The sequence below is a fragment of the Scleropages formosus genome, chromosome 4 (assembly GCF_900964775.1).
Source record: "Scleropages formosus chromosome 4, fSclFor1.1, whole genome shotgun sequence".
NCBI classification, from domain to species: Eukaryota; Metazoa; Chordata; class Actinopteri; order Osteoglossiformes; family Osteoglossidae; genus Scleropages; species Scleropages formosus.
Genome location: NC_041809.1, coordinates 30,497,482 through 30,514,749, shown reverse-complemented (window position 1 = coordinate 30,514,749; position 17,268 = coordinate 30,497,482). Strand labels below are relative to the sequence as shown.

Sequence of the window (17,268 nt, the reverse complement as noted above, 5' to 3'; positions counted from 1 at the left end):
TGTTTCCTTCACCATATGCACCGATGTACATTATTTTTAATAATGAAAATACTTCTCAGGGCAGCATGGTCTCACAACACCTGGACAGTTCAGGCATGGGATCAAATCAGCATGCTTGGAGTTTGCATGTTTTTCCCATGTTCTCCAGGTGCTCTGGTTTCCTCCCACAGTCCAAAGACAGGCAGTTCAGGTGAATTTGCAATGTTAAACTGACTGTTGTGCCTGAATGTGTGAGTGACTCTGTGTGGCTACCCTGCGATTGTTTGAAGTCCTGGCAAGGATGTACTGCACTGCCCCAGCCCAGTGATTCCAGGATTGCCCCTAGAACACACACACACACACACACACACACACACACACACACACACACACATTTTCAGAACCGCTTGTCCCATACAGGGTCGCGGGGAACCAGAGCCTACCCGGCAACACAGGGCATAAGGCCGAAGGGGGAGGGGACACACCCAGGACGGGACACCAGTCCGTCGCAAAGCACCCCAAGCAGGACTCAAACCCCAGACCCACCAGAGAGGAGGACCCGGTCCAACCCACTGCGCCACTGCGCCACCGCACCCCCCTTCCCATCCAAAACATTTTATGTTTATTCATCTAGCAGGCACTTTTCTCTAAGAGAAAGTATGATGATTATTAACTACTACTTAGCTGACAGCATTTTCCAAGGTGACTTACAGTGATACTTCACATTAAATGACCTACAATCATTCACCCATTTATCTAGCAGAGCATGTAACACACACAGTGTGGGTAATTTAGATTCCTCAACAGACAAAACTGCAATTATTTTCCTTCTAGTCTCTTTCTCCCCAGATCTTGAAATCCTTCAGATTCTGCAGCAATGCTTTTTGCTTTGCCTTTATACTGAAAAGACTGTTCAAAAAACTATTGACTGCAGTGACAACAAATTAGCCACCTCAAGTATATCTCCTATAACTGTGTCTAATCTTGTGTATAACTGCTTCTGACAGAAATAAATTAGGTGAAAATATCCTATGGAAAACAAAAAAAAACTAAGGGGAAAATACTTTAAAAGCACTAAAATGTTTCTCCTTAATTATCACACTTCATTCTGATGGGGTAAAACAACACAGCATAAGTACATTCCTGTCTTCAAAGCCAATTAATAACGCCAACTGGCAGAACCCAGAATCTTTTTAACGCTACAATGGTTTTGGGCACAGTAATCGTCTGTTCTTTTTTACAGGGGAAAAAAAAAATTAAATAAATATGTACAAAGTTCTGTGTAAACTAGTAGTATTTTCTGCACGGTGGCACAGTGCCTGGGTGGTGTGAGAGAACGTGGGTTCGATCCCCACTCAGTCTGTGTGGAGTTTGCATGTTCTCCCCATGTCTGCGTGGGTTTCCTCCGGGTGCTCTGGTTTCCTCCCACAGTCCTAAGACATGCTGTTCAGGTTCTCCCTTAGTGTGTGAGTCATACAGAGAGAGTGTGTTTCACTGATCTATGGATGAGTGACCCAGTGTAAGTAGTGTATCTAGCAGTGTAAGTCACCACGGTGAATAAGGTGTGTGGGCTGATAACACTACACAGAGTTCGTTGTAAGTCGATTTGGAGAAAAGCGTCTGCTAAGTGAATAAATGTAAATGTAGTCATTATTTTTCTGCAGAAACCTGAGTTGGTACAGTATGCTGTTAACTAGTACATTAATAAACCTTGAATCTTTTGTTACAAACACAATATGAAGTAGTTAGGGGACAGCTGGAACCAGAGTGGTTAGAGCTGTTGCCTTTGGACCCAAAAGTCCCAGTTCTGATTCCCACCTCCAGCTGTAGTACGCTTGAGCAAGGTACTTACACTAAATTGTTCCAGTTAACATTACCCAGCAGTATAAATGGGTAAATAATTGTAGGTAGACTAATGCTGCAAGTCACTTTGGAGAAAAGTGTCAGCTAAATGAATAAATATAAATTTAAGGTAACTATTACACCAGCATTTTATGAAAACGCGTAATGTTTTGATGCGCTTTGCAACATAGCATCTGTTTATTATTACGAATCATTGTATATACAGTATGGGGGGGCGTGGTGGGGGCGCGGGGTTGGCCGGATCCTGCTCTCGGGTCTGGGGTTCAAGTCCTGCTTCAGGTGCTTTGCGACAGACTGGCGTCCCATCCGGAGTGTCCCCCCCGCCCTGTTTTGCCGGGTTAGACTCCGGCTTGCCGAGACCCCGCTCAGGACAAGCGGCTTCAGACGGTGTGTGTACACAGTAATTCAAACTTTTAATATAATAGGCTTAATTATGAAGTTTTAATTTGATTGTTACTTAAGGGTGACAAAAAAAATTCAACTTCCAGGCAGCAAGGGGGTAGTTCGTAAGTACGGGTTGTACGTAAATCGGACTTTCGAATGACCATGTCTCTATTACAGGTAGCATTGGTTTGGAGAAATTATTATACAGTCTATTATTACACAGGCTACTTTATTACAGAGTGTATGTCAGAGACAATCACACTCAGACATCAGCTAATTGAAGTAACACACTGTTCTGCCGTGCTGTAAAGAATACCATACAGTAAAAAAAAATCCCAGTCAGATCTAGAAAAGGCAATCAGATCTACAATATTTTAAGTTCACTTTTTTCTTTGTCAAGTGCCTCTTGTTCATTATAGCTAATTGTCTTCCTGCCAGAAATCTTTACTGATGTAAAATATTATTTCATATTGTATGATGATGTAGCTGCAATGGAAGGTGTGCAACCACAACCCATTATGCTTATTACAACCCATTAAGCTCATGTACGGTGTAAATGTTCATGCACCGGAACTTCACGAGCATCACCAGATAAAGACTTTAATTAGCCACTACTCCGGCATTGTATTTGCTTGCTTGTCTATCTCATAGTATTAAAGAAAAAATGGTAGGAGGGTATCAGGATTTGTCTATCCTGTGTTTTATGCATCTTCTTGAATGATGAACCTTGGTGCAGCAAATGGTAGGTAACAAACTAGGTTTGTCTGCAGCTATGTCTCTTTCTCTTACTGTAATGCATAAATTGTACTTTTGCTGAGATGTACGTCGCTTTGGACAAAAGCATCTGCTAAATGAATAAATGTAAACGTAAATGTAAATGTTATTACTATTTTGATTATATTTACTGCAGCTATAAGGATCTTTTTAAGAAACCAACAGCAGTCACCTTTCTGGGATTCAAACTAAAGCTCTTTTGGGAATGTGCAGTTCTTTAACCACTTGCAGCCCTAAAGACAGTATTTGGTGGTTTAAATTCATTATTTATGCTAGAAAACAGGAGGAGGATTTCATGACAGCTGCAATGACAAAACTCTGAGTTGAACATTAAATTGGGCAAAGGGCTTCATAAAATCAATTCTTGACAGCTGGGGACATTATTCTGAAGAGCCCCTGGCCCCGGAGAAACAATTCAATTCACAGATTCATTTATCAAGCCCCTCTGCATTGTAAGTCAGCGCGGGACCCAAGGAAGTCCTGCTGTCGCAAGTCTTTACTCAACTTCTAAAAAAAATAAAACACAAACGTAGACACATACTGAAAAGACCTTTCCCATTTGTGCGTTAACCTGCTCTGCTCGTTGAGTTTCCATATTTTCCAATGTTCTTCTGTGACAGGATGTGCAAGCTATGTGCACTACAAGATTAGGAGAGAACGGTACATGAATACATAAACACACCTCTATGTAAAGGGGGGATGGTAGACATTTCTCTGGCTCTTCTGTGCTCACTTCTCCACAAAAACGAAATGATAAAATTTGGGAATTCAAAAAGAGACAGTAAAAAAACTTTAATACTGAAATAATTTTACATATTTGGGTAATATTCCTAGACAAGCATTTCATATTCACCAATCTGCTTCAGTGGTTACTCGCAAGGTGAAGCAATAAGCCTGTATGGTGTTCACATGTTCTTCCTGTATTTGCATGGGTTTTCTCTGGGTGCTCTGGTTTCCTTCCATAGTCCAAAAGCATGTGCTTCAAGTGAATCAATGAATAAATTGCCCATAGCGTGTGTGTGTGTGCGCTGCTCTCATGTAAAGGGTGAGTGACTGACTTTAGGAAGTGTACTGTAAAAATATACTGTATAGCACTAGATAAGAAGGTGTCAGCTAAATACAACATAGTATTCACTGTATGGGAAAGGTATTTCTAGTATGCATAATTTTCACTGTTAAGTCACTTTGAAGAGAAGAGTGTGCTGAATGAGTACACTTAGATTTAGATGACATTTTTCTCCAAAGCACCTTACAATGTTAAGATTACAATTATTTACACATTTATACTGCTGGATAATGTTATTGGAGCAATTGAGGGCAAGTACCTTGCTCAAGAGTACTACAGCTGGAAGTGGGGATCAAACCTGCAACCTTTGGATCCAAAGGTAGTAACTCAAAACATTACACTACCAGCTGTCCCGATGTGAAACGCTTGTCCAGTGCAGGGTTGCAGTGTTAGTGGCGGATTGCAGGAGCATTCAGTGTGAAAAATAGTACAACCCCTGAATGTGCATTGGGTACAACCCCTACAACATGTGCATAGTTCACAGTACTATGCCTTAGCCTTAGGCTGGCTTACCTCATGGTGTAGAGAAGTGTGCCATTGTCTACCAGCCGCAGCAGCTTGTTAGGTGTTGTCATGTTATGGGCAACAGATTTCTTTCCATTATGGAAGAAGGTGTCAGGGGTCCAGATTTTGCTGGCCAGAAGGTTGTTGAGGGGGAGTACCTGCATTGGTCCATCAAACTTTAGCCTCTCATCTCTCCAACTCTGGCGGAAGAACACATCAATCGTGTACTCCTGAAAAGTGGAAACAGGGAAGGTTTCATTAGATGAAACAAAACTTATTGATTCAAAAATGGGCTGATTCACTTCTGACTCTCCTGAGCTTGTGTATTAAAACCAATGTTGAAGCCAGAAACTCATATATAGTTGAGCCTTGAATGAGAAGAGAAAAATCCAGATGCTGGTTGTATTTTACCAAATCTTAGCAACAAATTTGTGTCCTCAGGGGCAGAGCAGGAGCTGGGATTCATCCACTGCTCTACACAGCAACCATTTACCATGTACTGTGTTTTAAGGAAAAACGGTTCTGGTACCGGGGGGGGGGGGGGGGGGGGGTGTGATGGTGCAGTGGGTTGGACCTCATCCTGCTCTCCGGTGGGTCTGGGGCTCTAGTCCCACTTGGGGTGCCTTGCGACGCACTGGTGTCCCGTCCTGGGTGTGTCCCCTCCCCCTCCAGCCTTGCACCCTGTGTTACTGGGTTAGGCTCCGGCTCCCCGCGAACCCGTATGGGACGAGCGATTCAGACGATGTGTGTTCTGTTTGCATTTAAGCCTAAAGGCATCACTCACAGTTCATATGTGTTATGCACATCTGTCACCTTTGGGGCAAAACATACCTTTCAAAGACATCTCTCAAAGAAATTGCAACAAATTCATAAAGAACCTTCACACACTGAGTGCAGAAGCCCTGTCTTGGGATTTATGGAGATACATTTCCAAATTAGTATTGAGAGAACACACACACACACACATTTTCAGAACCACTTGTCCCATATGGGGTTGCGGGGAACTGTAACAACACCATAATTAATACTTGAACATGTAAAACACTCAGTTCGAAAGTTTCTATTTCAGGTCATTCATTTGCATTGTTTTCATTGATTTATTTTCAGTTTAATGTGTTCTGTTGTATTACACACTGTTATAACCACCATATATTAACCAAACAGGTTATTCCATGTGGTAAATTAAACAGTGATGCATTAAAAAAAACACAAATGTAAAATCAGCTCATTATAAACCATTTCAATTTCTGAAAATAAACAAACTAACGTCAGTATTATCTGCAGAGTTTTGCCTCACACTTTTTCCAGGAAAATCTCTACAGACAAAGACTACAAAGACTACAAAGACTACGCAGTAGACCATAAGTAGTGCCCTCAGCAGACCACTGGTCTCTCCCTCCTTGTTTGTCACCTCAATGTTCTCCAAGAATATAAGAACTTCTTTTTATATTGAATGTTTCCTGAGTCCTGCTGAGTGTGAGCTCCTTATTCTGTTCTTTGTAGAGCTGAGTGTAGAAAATTCATAAAAGCACTACCACACTAACCCAAATGTACTGGAACACATACCGGGGGGAAACAGACTTACCTGAGAACATCTGACTGCAGTTAATTTTGAAAGTTTGAAACAAGGGGGCTAATGTATTTCTGCATATCATTTCCATTTGCACTTTTAATAACACTGCACACCTGAAGTTCCCCTGTCATTTTCTGCAATAATTCTGTAACACCATAATATTCCATGGTTCTGTAATGCCAAGAAACTCCATTATACGCCTTTGTTGTATTGATTTCTTGTCCTTTATCCTGAGTCAATGGGTTGATTTTCTGTGGTAAACTGGACTTCAAGGGTCCTTTAGGGCTCTGCTCAGTCAGTGCCATGGAGTCGAATTCGATCAATTGCAACCACTCCGTTGCATTTATATTCACATTTATTCATTTAGCAGTTGCTTTTTCCAATGCGACGTACAACTTTGACAAGAAAGTGAATTTCATCAACAGAGACAGTTATTAAGCAATTTTTCCAGTACGGTCATTTAATCCAAAAGCACTGTTTTTGTCGGCGCACATTACAAATGACATGTAGAATCGATAGGTAGAAAGAAAGACAGAAATTATATATAAACATCTGCATAACTTTCATTAAAGTGATTCACCGTCGCCGTCCTCCTCTTCAAAACACAAATTCAAGAACATTTTTTTGGGTGTGAGATATTGCCAGCTACAACACCCTTAAATTCAAGGATCTCTTTTCATAAAAACAGTTAAACTACGATATTGCAAAGATAACCTCAATCTTATAACATTCTTATAATTATTTTTCGTGGGACACCTATTCACAACACTACCACAATGAGAGCATGTCGCCTTAATATATCACAGGACTCACTAGAGCGCGGATTTGAATTGTAGAAACATCTCAATGTTATAAACTGACTTGCATGACAAAAATGACAGAATCTAAGTTTCAAAGTGATAAACAACGTGAGACCCCGACAGTCAATTTACATAAAACTTTAATTTGGAAACGCGCTCGAAATGAAAATCTGTTCTCTAACATCATCATGTGACCATTAGCTGACCAATCAGGATTCAGCTTCGGTCATACCAAACCTGGAGGGGCTGTTCCTCATGTCTCTAAAATCATAATAAGAGTTTTAGCAGCGAAAGGTGCATGTGTGTATTACAGTAAGGGAAACTGTTATATTGTGTGATGACAACTTATGTTAACTTTTAAAGAACAGTAACTGTGTCCATTTTAAAAGGATTTAGTCATTGTCACAAATGGCTGTGACTTGGGACTCAAGAACATTTTTTTTTCTAATGATAATTATGTATTTTAATTACTCATTGCAATTCACATTACAATGAGTTTTTGAAATCCACATCCACAAGTTTTTAAGGCTTGGGTAGACTGTACTGTAAGTTGCTTTGGGACAACATAAGTTAAGCAACATATTTATAATTACATTTAATTAATTATAATGCACCAATTAAATTACTGTACATTTAATGAGGAACGGTAACTACAACAATTTTTATTGGAAGAAAGGCAACACTCAACAGTTTTGTTGTTGTTCATGTTACATGGCCACTTATTTTAGAGGTGTGTTGATGATCAGCAGCAAGAATTTAATGGTGTTTCGGTTTCACGGTTAGTACTGTTTACTTATGTCGTGAATGTACCAAAAATTAATATTCATTAGATATTCTCACAATGGATTCAAATACCTATTAGCATTATATAGAGTGAAGAAAGAAATGAAAAACTGATGTGTATAACTTTGTTGAGGTGTGCAATACACACACACACACACACACATTTTCAGAACCGCTTGTCCCTTACGGGGTCACGGGGAACCGGAGCCTACCCGGCAACACAGGGCGTAAGGCCGGAGGGGGAAGGGGACACACCCAGGACGGGACGCCAGTCCGTCGCAAGGCACCCCAAGCGGGACTTGAACCCCAGACCCACCGCAGAGCAGGACTGCGGTCCAACCCACTGCGCCACTGCACCCCCAGGTGTGCAATAGTTATTTCCAATTCAAAAGACCATTTTATTGATTCTGATTTTCTGTTTTCTTTTTGTCTGTATAATTGGTATGTTTTAATTCATTTTGATACATTCAAAATGTGTTTTCTGTGATGGCGTCAAAGGATTTTTTCTCCACATCTTTACATTTTAGTGAGTGGAACATTGGATTCAATTTGTCAGAGGGAAACTGCAAAGCATTTGTGCTGGCAGCGTTTGCAAGTGCTGGCTTCGTCACGTCACAGTTTTTGACACATATGAAAGAGAAATTAATCAATTTGAGATGTGAATTACAGGCATAACAGACACTGCAATGAACTGCAAAATAAGGCTTTACAAAGCAGCCGGAATTAATACCCACCTGAAATTTGAGTCAGAACACAGAATAAAAATCACTAAATTATTCCTGGTAGCTGAAGTTTGAAACAGTTTTGAAAAGTGAAAATATAATTATGCATATTTTGTGTATTAAGTAAAAAACACCTACTGAAAGAACAAAAATATCAGCTAAATATGAAACAAAAAACAATGAAAACTGTTACACGAACAAAGGTTGTGCATAGATCATTGTCTCACTAAGAACAGCTGAAAAAATTGTGTATGCCTCCATTTTATTTCAGCAGAATCATAATAATGTTTAGAAACCATCACAGAACATCTTTTTATTACTCATTTATGCTTTAAATACAACTTTTCCATTCTAACAAAACCCCATTCCGTGACAACATTATCATAAATTATTGTGAACACCGTTAATTTTATTCGTTTCTTTATGTGTGCTCACACTGTAGAAGTATTGTGTTGCCCCTTATGTTTCACAACTTCTGTATTCCCACATCACTGAAAAGGGAAAAAAAGCACCTATTATTTATCCTTCATACTAGTATATATACCTCAGAGTAAAATAGTCCACGAAAACTTCTGCTGGAATAAACTATGTATGCCCACATGCTTGTATATAATTTCTTTTTTTGCACAATGATCTCCACTACTGAACTGCTCTTGAGATGAACCACTCTGTGACCCTGTGTGTACTTTAAAAACTTTAACAGTACTTGTGTTTTTCAGTTTTCTCCTGGAAGATATGCTGCATACTCAAAAACATTAATCTTGAGAGAGCTGGCTTCTTGTTTTACTGACTGAAGAGTTAATTTATCACTTTATAGTCACACAGGTTAGGTAAAAACTGTGCAGATATGAATTTACTTATATCACACATATTGCAATACACCTGGACACATCATCATTGATGTAACCTGGGGTCACTGGATGTTTCAGCTTTTTCATCATTAGAAACCCTCAGACCCAGGACCCAGACAGGGCTGATCAGACCACAGCCTGCATCCAGTTGACACTACATTGAAACCATGTCTGCAGATCAAAAGCTATCCGGATGCACTTGCTGCACCTTCACTAAAAACTTACAAGGTCTTTCTTCTATGACTGCCTTTAAAACCCGGCATATTGAAAGCCCTACGCAATGATTTTCCTGCCAAACCCCTGCAGCATACTTCAGTAGGGACACACCTTGCCCGTCAATCTTTTGAGCAGCACTTCTCCACCAGTTCTTCATGTTTCATCTTTCTTTCATTAGCCTCTTCCATCCTTTCATCCCAAGGAACTGCAAGATCCAAGAAGATGACTTGCTGAGAAGCTTTGGACATCAGTATGGTGTCTGGCCTCAGAGGTGTCTCTGTGATAGTGGCTGGAAACTAGCTGCCTTCCGAAGTCAACCAGTAATTTTCTAGTCTCATATTATCACTGTGAGCCCTGACCTAACATTTAGTGTTGATGTTTTGCTATGGCCTGCTTTGCTAGCTGACAGGTCCTACTGCATGGTAATTACTTCTCCAAAACTTAGGTGGAATCATTTGTTCCAAGTTGAGATTGAAGGTGTGGGTTGGAGGTGCCCTGCCCTATAAAAAAGTCACTCAGGGCCATATAAAAAAAGCATGTGAAGCTTGGTTATTGACAGATTTTGCTTGTCTTAAGAAAAATGCTTTTCATGTGAACCATGTCCCAACCAAAAGAAATAGCAGAGGACCTTAAAAGAAGGATTGTAAAAATAAATGAAACTAGAAAAGACTAGAAGAGCATTTTTAAATATCCAGGTGTTTTAAAGGCCCAACAGCACAGGACCTGCAGAAATCTTTTGACTTTGCCAAAGTCCCTATTCATGTGTTCACTACAAAAGAAACACTGAAGAGGAACGGTGTTCATGGAAAGATGACAGAGAAGAAAGCACTACTCTCCAAAAAAAAAAAAAAAAAAAAAAAACACTGCTGGATATTCCAAACTTGTAAAAGGCCATCTGGATGTTCCACAACACTTGTGGAAAGGCAAAATGTTATGTTTGGAGGAAAAAAGCAGTGCACATCAACACCAAACCCTCATCCCAACTTTAGTATTGGGGGGAGGGAGCCTCATGATTTGGGGGCAGCCAGTTATGTTCTTAAGACATGCACACACAAGTGTGCAAGTGTTAAAACTATTTTTGTATCTGCCTAGTAGAACTTTGCTTTGCCAAGAAACAGACAGTTTGGTGCAAGTTGAAAATAATAAACTTTTACTTTGATTACATTTCAAATATTTTCAGAATAATATTTTTAAAAAGCGGTTCAGCCACTTGACTATAATTAATGCTATGCCTAAGCAGAAGGACCCAACTAATTCTGACTACATGCATATCTTGCTGCTGCTTTAGTCAACATTTCCATTTTTAAAATCTTTGCCATAAGCACAATGTCATATCAAAAGAAGCTTCTTGTTTTGTTTTCACTTTTTAGTACTATGACCTCAGCAAATAAAAAATGCTTTAGAAGTATTTCTGCAGCCCTGGAATCCACAAGCCTGTGAAGATCTCGCTTGGACTGCCATGGGTGTAATTACTGAGACTTATCGGTACATTCTGATTCTGTTTACACATTTTACACAAGCAACAATCAACCTTTTTCAAATTATACATCAGAAGAGATAAAAAGCTTAAACACATTACCAAAGGGAATGTTATTTCATAGATTCTTATTTTGTCTTCCAACATGCTTTGCCTCCTCAAGATGTAAAATTCAAAACCCTGCTATTTTGTTTTTGTGATTAATTAGTATTCTGCTGCTTTGAAACCTTTGCCTTTTCCTCTCTTCTTGGAATGTTTGGGTTATTCTTTTTTAGCCAGCTATCATTGTTAATTACAGTACACAGAATGTGTTAATTATGAGGTATAAGAAAAGCAGTTCCAAGAAACAAGCAAAAACCTTTGATAAAGAAACGAAAAAGGTTTTTTAAAGTTTTGGATCCACAGTAAATTTAAAAAAAAAATCATTCATTGAGCACAGAGTTTATTTTTTACATTAAAATATGTCTTTGTAGATATTTTGTATTCTGTTTTTCCATCGCTGGAGGGGGTGTGGTGGTGCTCCAGGTTTGGCCAGTGCCCGTTGTGTGGTGGGTCTGGGGGTTCGAGCTCTGCTTGGGGTTCCCTGTGATGGACCGGCGTCTCGTCCAGGGTGTGTCCCCTCCCCCTTTCGCCTTGCACCCTGTGTTGCCGGGTAAGGCTCCGGCTCGGCGCGACCCTGCTCAGGACAAGCGGTTGTAGACGTTGGTTGGTTTTTCCATCATACACTCATAACAGATACTTGAAAATTCTATAAGCAATTCAAAGTCATGAACAACACACTTTCATATATTCCTTGAAGATTTTTCTATTGAGCAAAATTGCTCTGCATCCAGTAATTTTTTTTAACCAAGAAGCTAAACAGTAAACCGTTCCTTTCCAGGTTGTATTGCTGAGAAACGGAACACGAATGAATCTATCTTCTTTTTCTTCTCAAAGTCAGCTTGAATATTGAATGTGTAATGTGCAATTTACTTAGCTCTTCAAATCTAGAAGAAAATCCAACACCAAGCCAGGGGGAGCGGGCCCAGTTCCCTGTTGACAGTGCTTCAGAGAGGAAAGAGAAACAGATGCACACAGGAGGGGCAGCACCTGAGGGAGTCTTTTTGCACGTTCACGGAGCTCTCTTCAGAAGCTCTTATCTCATGCCTTTGGGTCTGACCTATTTCTGCACAGAGACAGAGTGAACTTGGCGGGCAAACCCCCATACATGTGGCAGGCTGGGGGAGGTGCACTCCTCAGCCATCATCCTCAGTAGCCAGCATGAGATACCTTGGGGGCTCCAGAGATTCTGGGCCGATGAGGGGGACCTGGCAGCTGTATAGCCTGTGGGAAGTTAGTCAGTTCTGGGCAGTGACTAAAAGATCAGTTTTCTTGGCTTCAGACCTCCAGACCAAACTGGGTGTTTTGTTGGCCAGCTAAGAAAAGACAGACCTTTAAGCAAAAAGAGACTGAAGAGCTGCCTTACTCAAAGGATCCAGGCAATGAATTACTCCTCCTAGGATTAAGTAAAGGCAGCAGCTGTTAGCGTCTTCTGGGCTGCAGCCTTTCTAACAAACGATTAAAGTATAATAGGTTTTAAAGAGCTTGCCGCAAAAGCACACAAAATACACAATACATATGTATTTGTATGGCCCTGTGGCAAAGCATCACAGCACCTGGTCTGTTTGGATGTAAATTTGAATCCAGCGAAGTCTGGGAGAAGTTTAAATGTTCTCCAAACTTCAAATGTGATTTAAAAATAATTTTTAAGCAATTTAAAAATACGATTTTTTTTTTTTTAACATTTTGATCAATAAAATGAGAGAAACAAATACATATACCATCTATAGTGATGCTGCAAATTTTTGTCTTCTTTTGGGACAGGGGTAATAGAGAATGCGTTCAACGGAATATTATTCTGTAAAGAAATGAGGTTGATCTTAAACACATATCTCATTGTTTTGAATAGTGATTGCATGTAATACTAAAAAGATGATGGGGCAAAGATGGCATTCTGAATGAACCATGCTGGACATAATTTTAAGAGCGACTGATTAGTATTATGAGCATTAAACATCATAGTTTTGCAAAACTGCAAACAAGTATAACTGTTCAGCGTGTCAGAAGAACTCACAAACATCTATAGTATGGCACTGCATGACCTTAGAGGACCCTCAAGAAATATGCATACTTTTCACATATGGGAACCATAATAATTTAAATCATAGATAGCTTGTGTATCCAGTTAATTTAAGAGGTCCCAAGGCACTGCTGCATTCCTCTGAAAGCAGAATAAGGGTTTCCCTGGAATTTCATATTTAATAAAGAGTAAAGCATTATCTCATGATCTAATTACATTTGGTTGGATATTTCTTTTGTCTTGATGGTGGTTACGCATATTTCAAACTGTTTAACTCGTCACACAGAATATAAATTTATTTTCTTCCCCTTCATTTTAAGGTTTTATAGCACTTCTTTCCAATAAGCAGAATTTAAAATTAAAGCCTACAGGCAACTTTTAATGAGATTTTAGTATCATGTATTATAATTTGTTTCTTGTTTTAATAAAAAGAATTAATGTATTAACGCTTTTAACAGTTTAGATGAAATTACTGAGTTTGTCAAACTATCACATTAGCAAAGCTTTACAGACACATTCAAAACAAAACAGTTCGACATTTTATGTTAATCTATACACTTAATATTTCAAGAAGAATTCAGGTAAAGTATCACACAGATGAGAACATCAAAATATTCCTTCCTATCTCTTAAATGTAAACTGTTTATTCCATAACCACTGTGCAGCCTTCTAGGTAATCAAAAAAATTATGTGCTGTCCCCAAGTTAGAAATGATTAAAACAGTATTATGTGGTACCTGATTTTAATCAACATTTTCATTAATCAGTGGAATGTAGTTTATTGTCTTTTAGTTATTAAATAAGTAAAAACCGTAAAATCCGGAACAGTTCAAGTCCAGGTAATTATACACGTAATTTTAATTGTCAGTGAATAAGAGTAAAAACAATTTAATTACCCACTAAAACAAAGTTTTTCTTAACCCTGCTCCCAACTGACATTCCATTCATGTGAGACTTTTCTCAAACATGAAACATTTTACCCATTTATACAGCTGGGTTTTCTCCTGGAGAAACCAGGGTTCTTTGCAGAAACCTACAACAGTGGGAGTGGAATTTGAGCCTACAGTGTTCATACGACAAGTCCATTGTCATCAACTGCTACATTCTTGGACCACTGACTGGAACACTCTCAATGTGTTTTGTATTGGATGCGTTGCATTTATTTTCAGACCTTATTTTTAGCCAATGGCAGTACTGCCATTATTGGAAATACTGTAAAACTGAGAAGTACATTCTTGGCATAACAATAAATGTTCTTTATTCTTAAAATAATATACAAAATAACCACAGAACCTTTACTCAAGTCAAGCAATATATAAATATGTATAATATATTTAATGTAATTGTAATGAAAAGTAATGAATGTAGTGCAATCTTGAGATTACAGAGAAAAATCAGGGTAATGTAGGAAAATGAAGCTGTAATTGGACTAGGATGCATCATTATCTTGAAAGGAACACAGTTTTATGGATTGTTGTAAACATGATTTATGTGGCAAGTTCAGTAAACAGTTTCCTGCATCTAGTTCACAATCACAAAACAAAGGATGCAGATTTATCAAATTTCTGTCAAGAAAAATGTACTGAAAATATGTAAGAACATGAGCTACAGTTCCACCGGTGTGCTTTTAGCTGTGTTATTACATTGGTACCTTGTCTGACTGATGGTTAACTGCAGTACAAAACAAAGACAAAATTGCAAATTAAGACAAATAAGAACTTGCACACATTTGTCAAAGCTGATGGTAAATGAAGGGGGTCATCATTACAAAGTTATTCCCAATAACCCTGCAAATTAGTTGTTATTCACCTTCATTAGCTATGCTTTTTTGAAAAAGAAAGCACTGCTGAACCCAATCCGCCCACTCAGAAATATGTTCACATACAAATAGTGATAGTTACTGTATGAGTTATCAAAATACTTCATTAATAAAAGAAGATATACTGTATGCAGTTTAGTGAAATGCAAACATATCCCTATTAGATTGTTGCTTAGCTGATGCAAAGTGACTTACATGTATGCCGTTAAAGAGCTGCATATTTTAATGTAGAAATTTAGATTAAGTGCCTTCTTTGTCTATTACTGGAGGCCCTCTCCTTGGAAACAGCAAGAAATTAGTCTTCTTTAAGCAAATTAGTTACATTTAAACAGGAAGATAAAGATACTGACTGTAAAATACAAATACAAATGTGGATATACATATATTTTTATCATAAAAGCAGATAAAAGTGTGATTTAAAATAAAATTACTACAACAGTGAATCGAGTTGAGTGATATAGATCTTTCATTTGAGAAACTTTACGTTATCAGGCAAATACAATTTGCAGCTTCTTTGTTTTTGGTCCTGGGCAAGTGATCCATTAAAGGTTTTTACACACAAAATTTTGTATACTTTAACTCAGTCAGCTTTTCTCTTGAAAGAAATAAATCTTTATGCATCTTTGTCCAATTTTATGTGTTGTTGCTGAAATGGAAATCTTATTTAACAAAGAGACTCAACATCCCACACTGCATTTAACATATTTAAAAACAGCAACACATGACCATGAGGATCAAAGATGTATCAAAAAATATGAGATGATCTTATAATTGCTGCTAGTTTAAACAATCATTTTGCCTGTTTCTTCCATGTCATGTAGTTGCACACCCTGCTTTTAGTCTTCCTAAATAGTTGGCCAAGCCAAGGAGACCATTAAGAAAAAGTGCATAATTCAAATTGTATCATGTCCACTGTTTTAACAGTTTATTGAAGGTTGACCTTTACCGAACAAGACAATAAAACAAATAATCCTCTGATTTAATTTCCAGCAGCTGTAAGCGATTGGGAAATGTACTCTACCACCAAGAGCTTCAAGGCCTGAATGGTCCAGTTTAAGTCATTTTTGGGCTCAGTGCCCTATGGCCAGATTGCCACCATCAGGCTTTGGTAGCGCACTCAAATGGAAGCCCCTAACTGCTCGTCGAAGTTTCTTTCTCCAACTTGCCTGATTACAAAATCTTCAAAGAGAACAACGGGTATAATGTGGTTGACACTTAATGCATATCAAATTCTTGGCCACCTTGCTTGCAAGAAGGGAATATAACAAGGCAGTGGTTATAAAAATATCAAATAAATTCAACACTGATTAAAAATATTACTCAAGCAAGTCAGACTCGCTGTACTATAACTATGCAATACTCAAGTATTCATGTTTATTTCATTATTCAGCCAGATAGAGGCAAATGAAACCTGACTGCACTGTAGTATTACCTGACTTGAAAATAAAGATGATTTGAATTCAGTGTTCATCATCACCACTGTCATGTTCTGATGAAAGAATATCATACAATCTTAAAAATATAGCACTATAACACACACACACATTTTCAGAACCGCTTGTCCCATACGGGGTCGCGGGGAACCGGAGCCTACCCGGCAACACGGGGCGTAAGGCCGGAGGGGGAGGGGACACACCCAGGACGGGACGCCAGTCCGCCGCAAGGCACCCCAAGCGGGACTCGAAGCCCAGACACAGTGGAGAGCAGGACCCAGTCCAACCCACTGCGCCACCGCGCCCCCTAGCACTATAACAAAAACTATTAAAAAAGTAATATTAAAAATATTCTGTCATTGGTAGTAAAGTTGTCTAATGAAGTCAACAGAAGAAGTCAGATGACAGGGAAAATATTTTTAAGGGTCACCTTAACGATGACTGACAGCTGCTATAGCTGCTGAAATCCATAGGACACATCATGGTTTGCAGTAGTACTGAATTGATTTTTCGCATGTTCCAATTTTGAAAAATCGTAACATATAGTATTTGTCTCCTTAACTAAAACTTACTTTTGTATTGCTGTGCTGCTTCCTGACAGTAAATTTTGTGGAGAAGGGCTTATAAGAAGAGTTTATATTGCACAGGTCATATTCAAATTAACAAACATGTCAAACATGTTAATTTGCATGAACATTCTTAGTGGAGACCCCTCACTATTGGCCACACCCCTAACTGTCTGTACTCTCATGTTATTTTGGAAATCTCATTGTAGCTCTGGGCCTAAAAGTGAAGCCTTTAAATGAAATATAACAAAGACATTGTGACAAATGTAAGAGTAAAAGTACATTATATTCTATACAAATTTCCCTAAGAAAAAGAACAAAGTGTCAATGACAAAATTTA

General features: G+C 38.7%; 1 protein-coding gene across 2 annotated transcripts in view; it reads right to left on the bottom strand.

The window, feature by feature from the left end:
• The window catches only part of gabra3 (gamma-aminobutyric acid type A receptor subunit alpha3), an 85,646-nt gene that overhangs the window by 25,464 nt on the left and 42,914 nt on the right, over positions 1 to 17,268 (bottom strand). For both annotated transcript variants that reach the window (XM_018751763.2, XM_018751765.1), the window contains exon 5: positions 4,580 to 4,800. In XM_018751763.2, the coding sequence (XP_018607279.1) occupies positions 4,580 to 4,800 (221 nt within the window). The remainder of the gene's footprint in view (positions 1 to 4,579; positions 4,801 to 17,268) is intronic.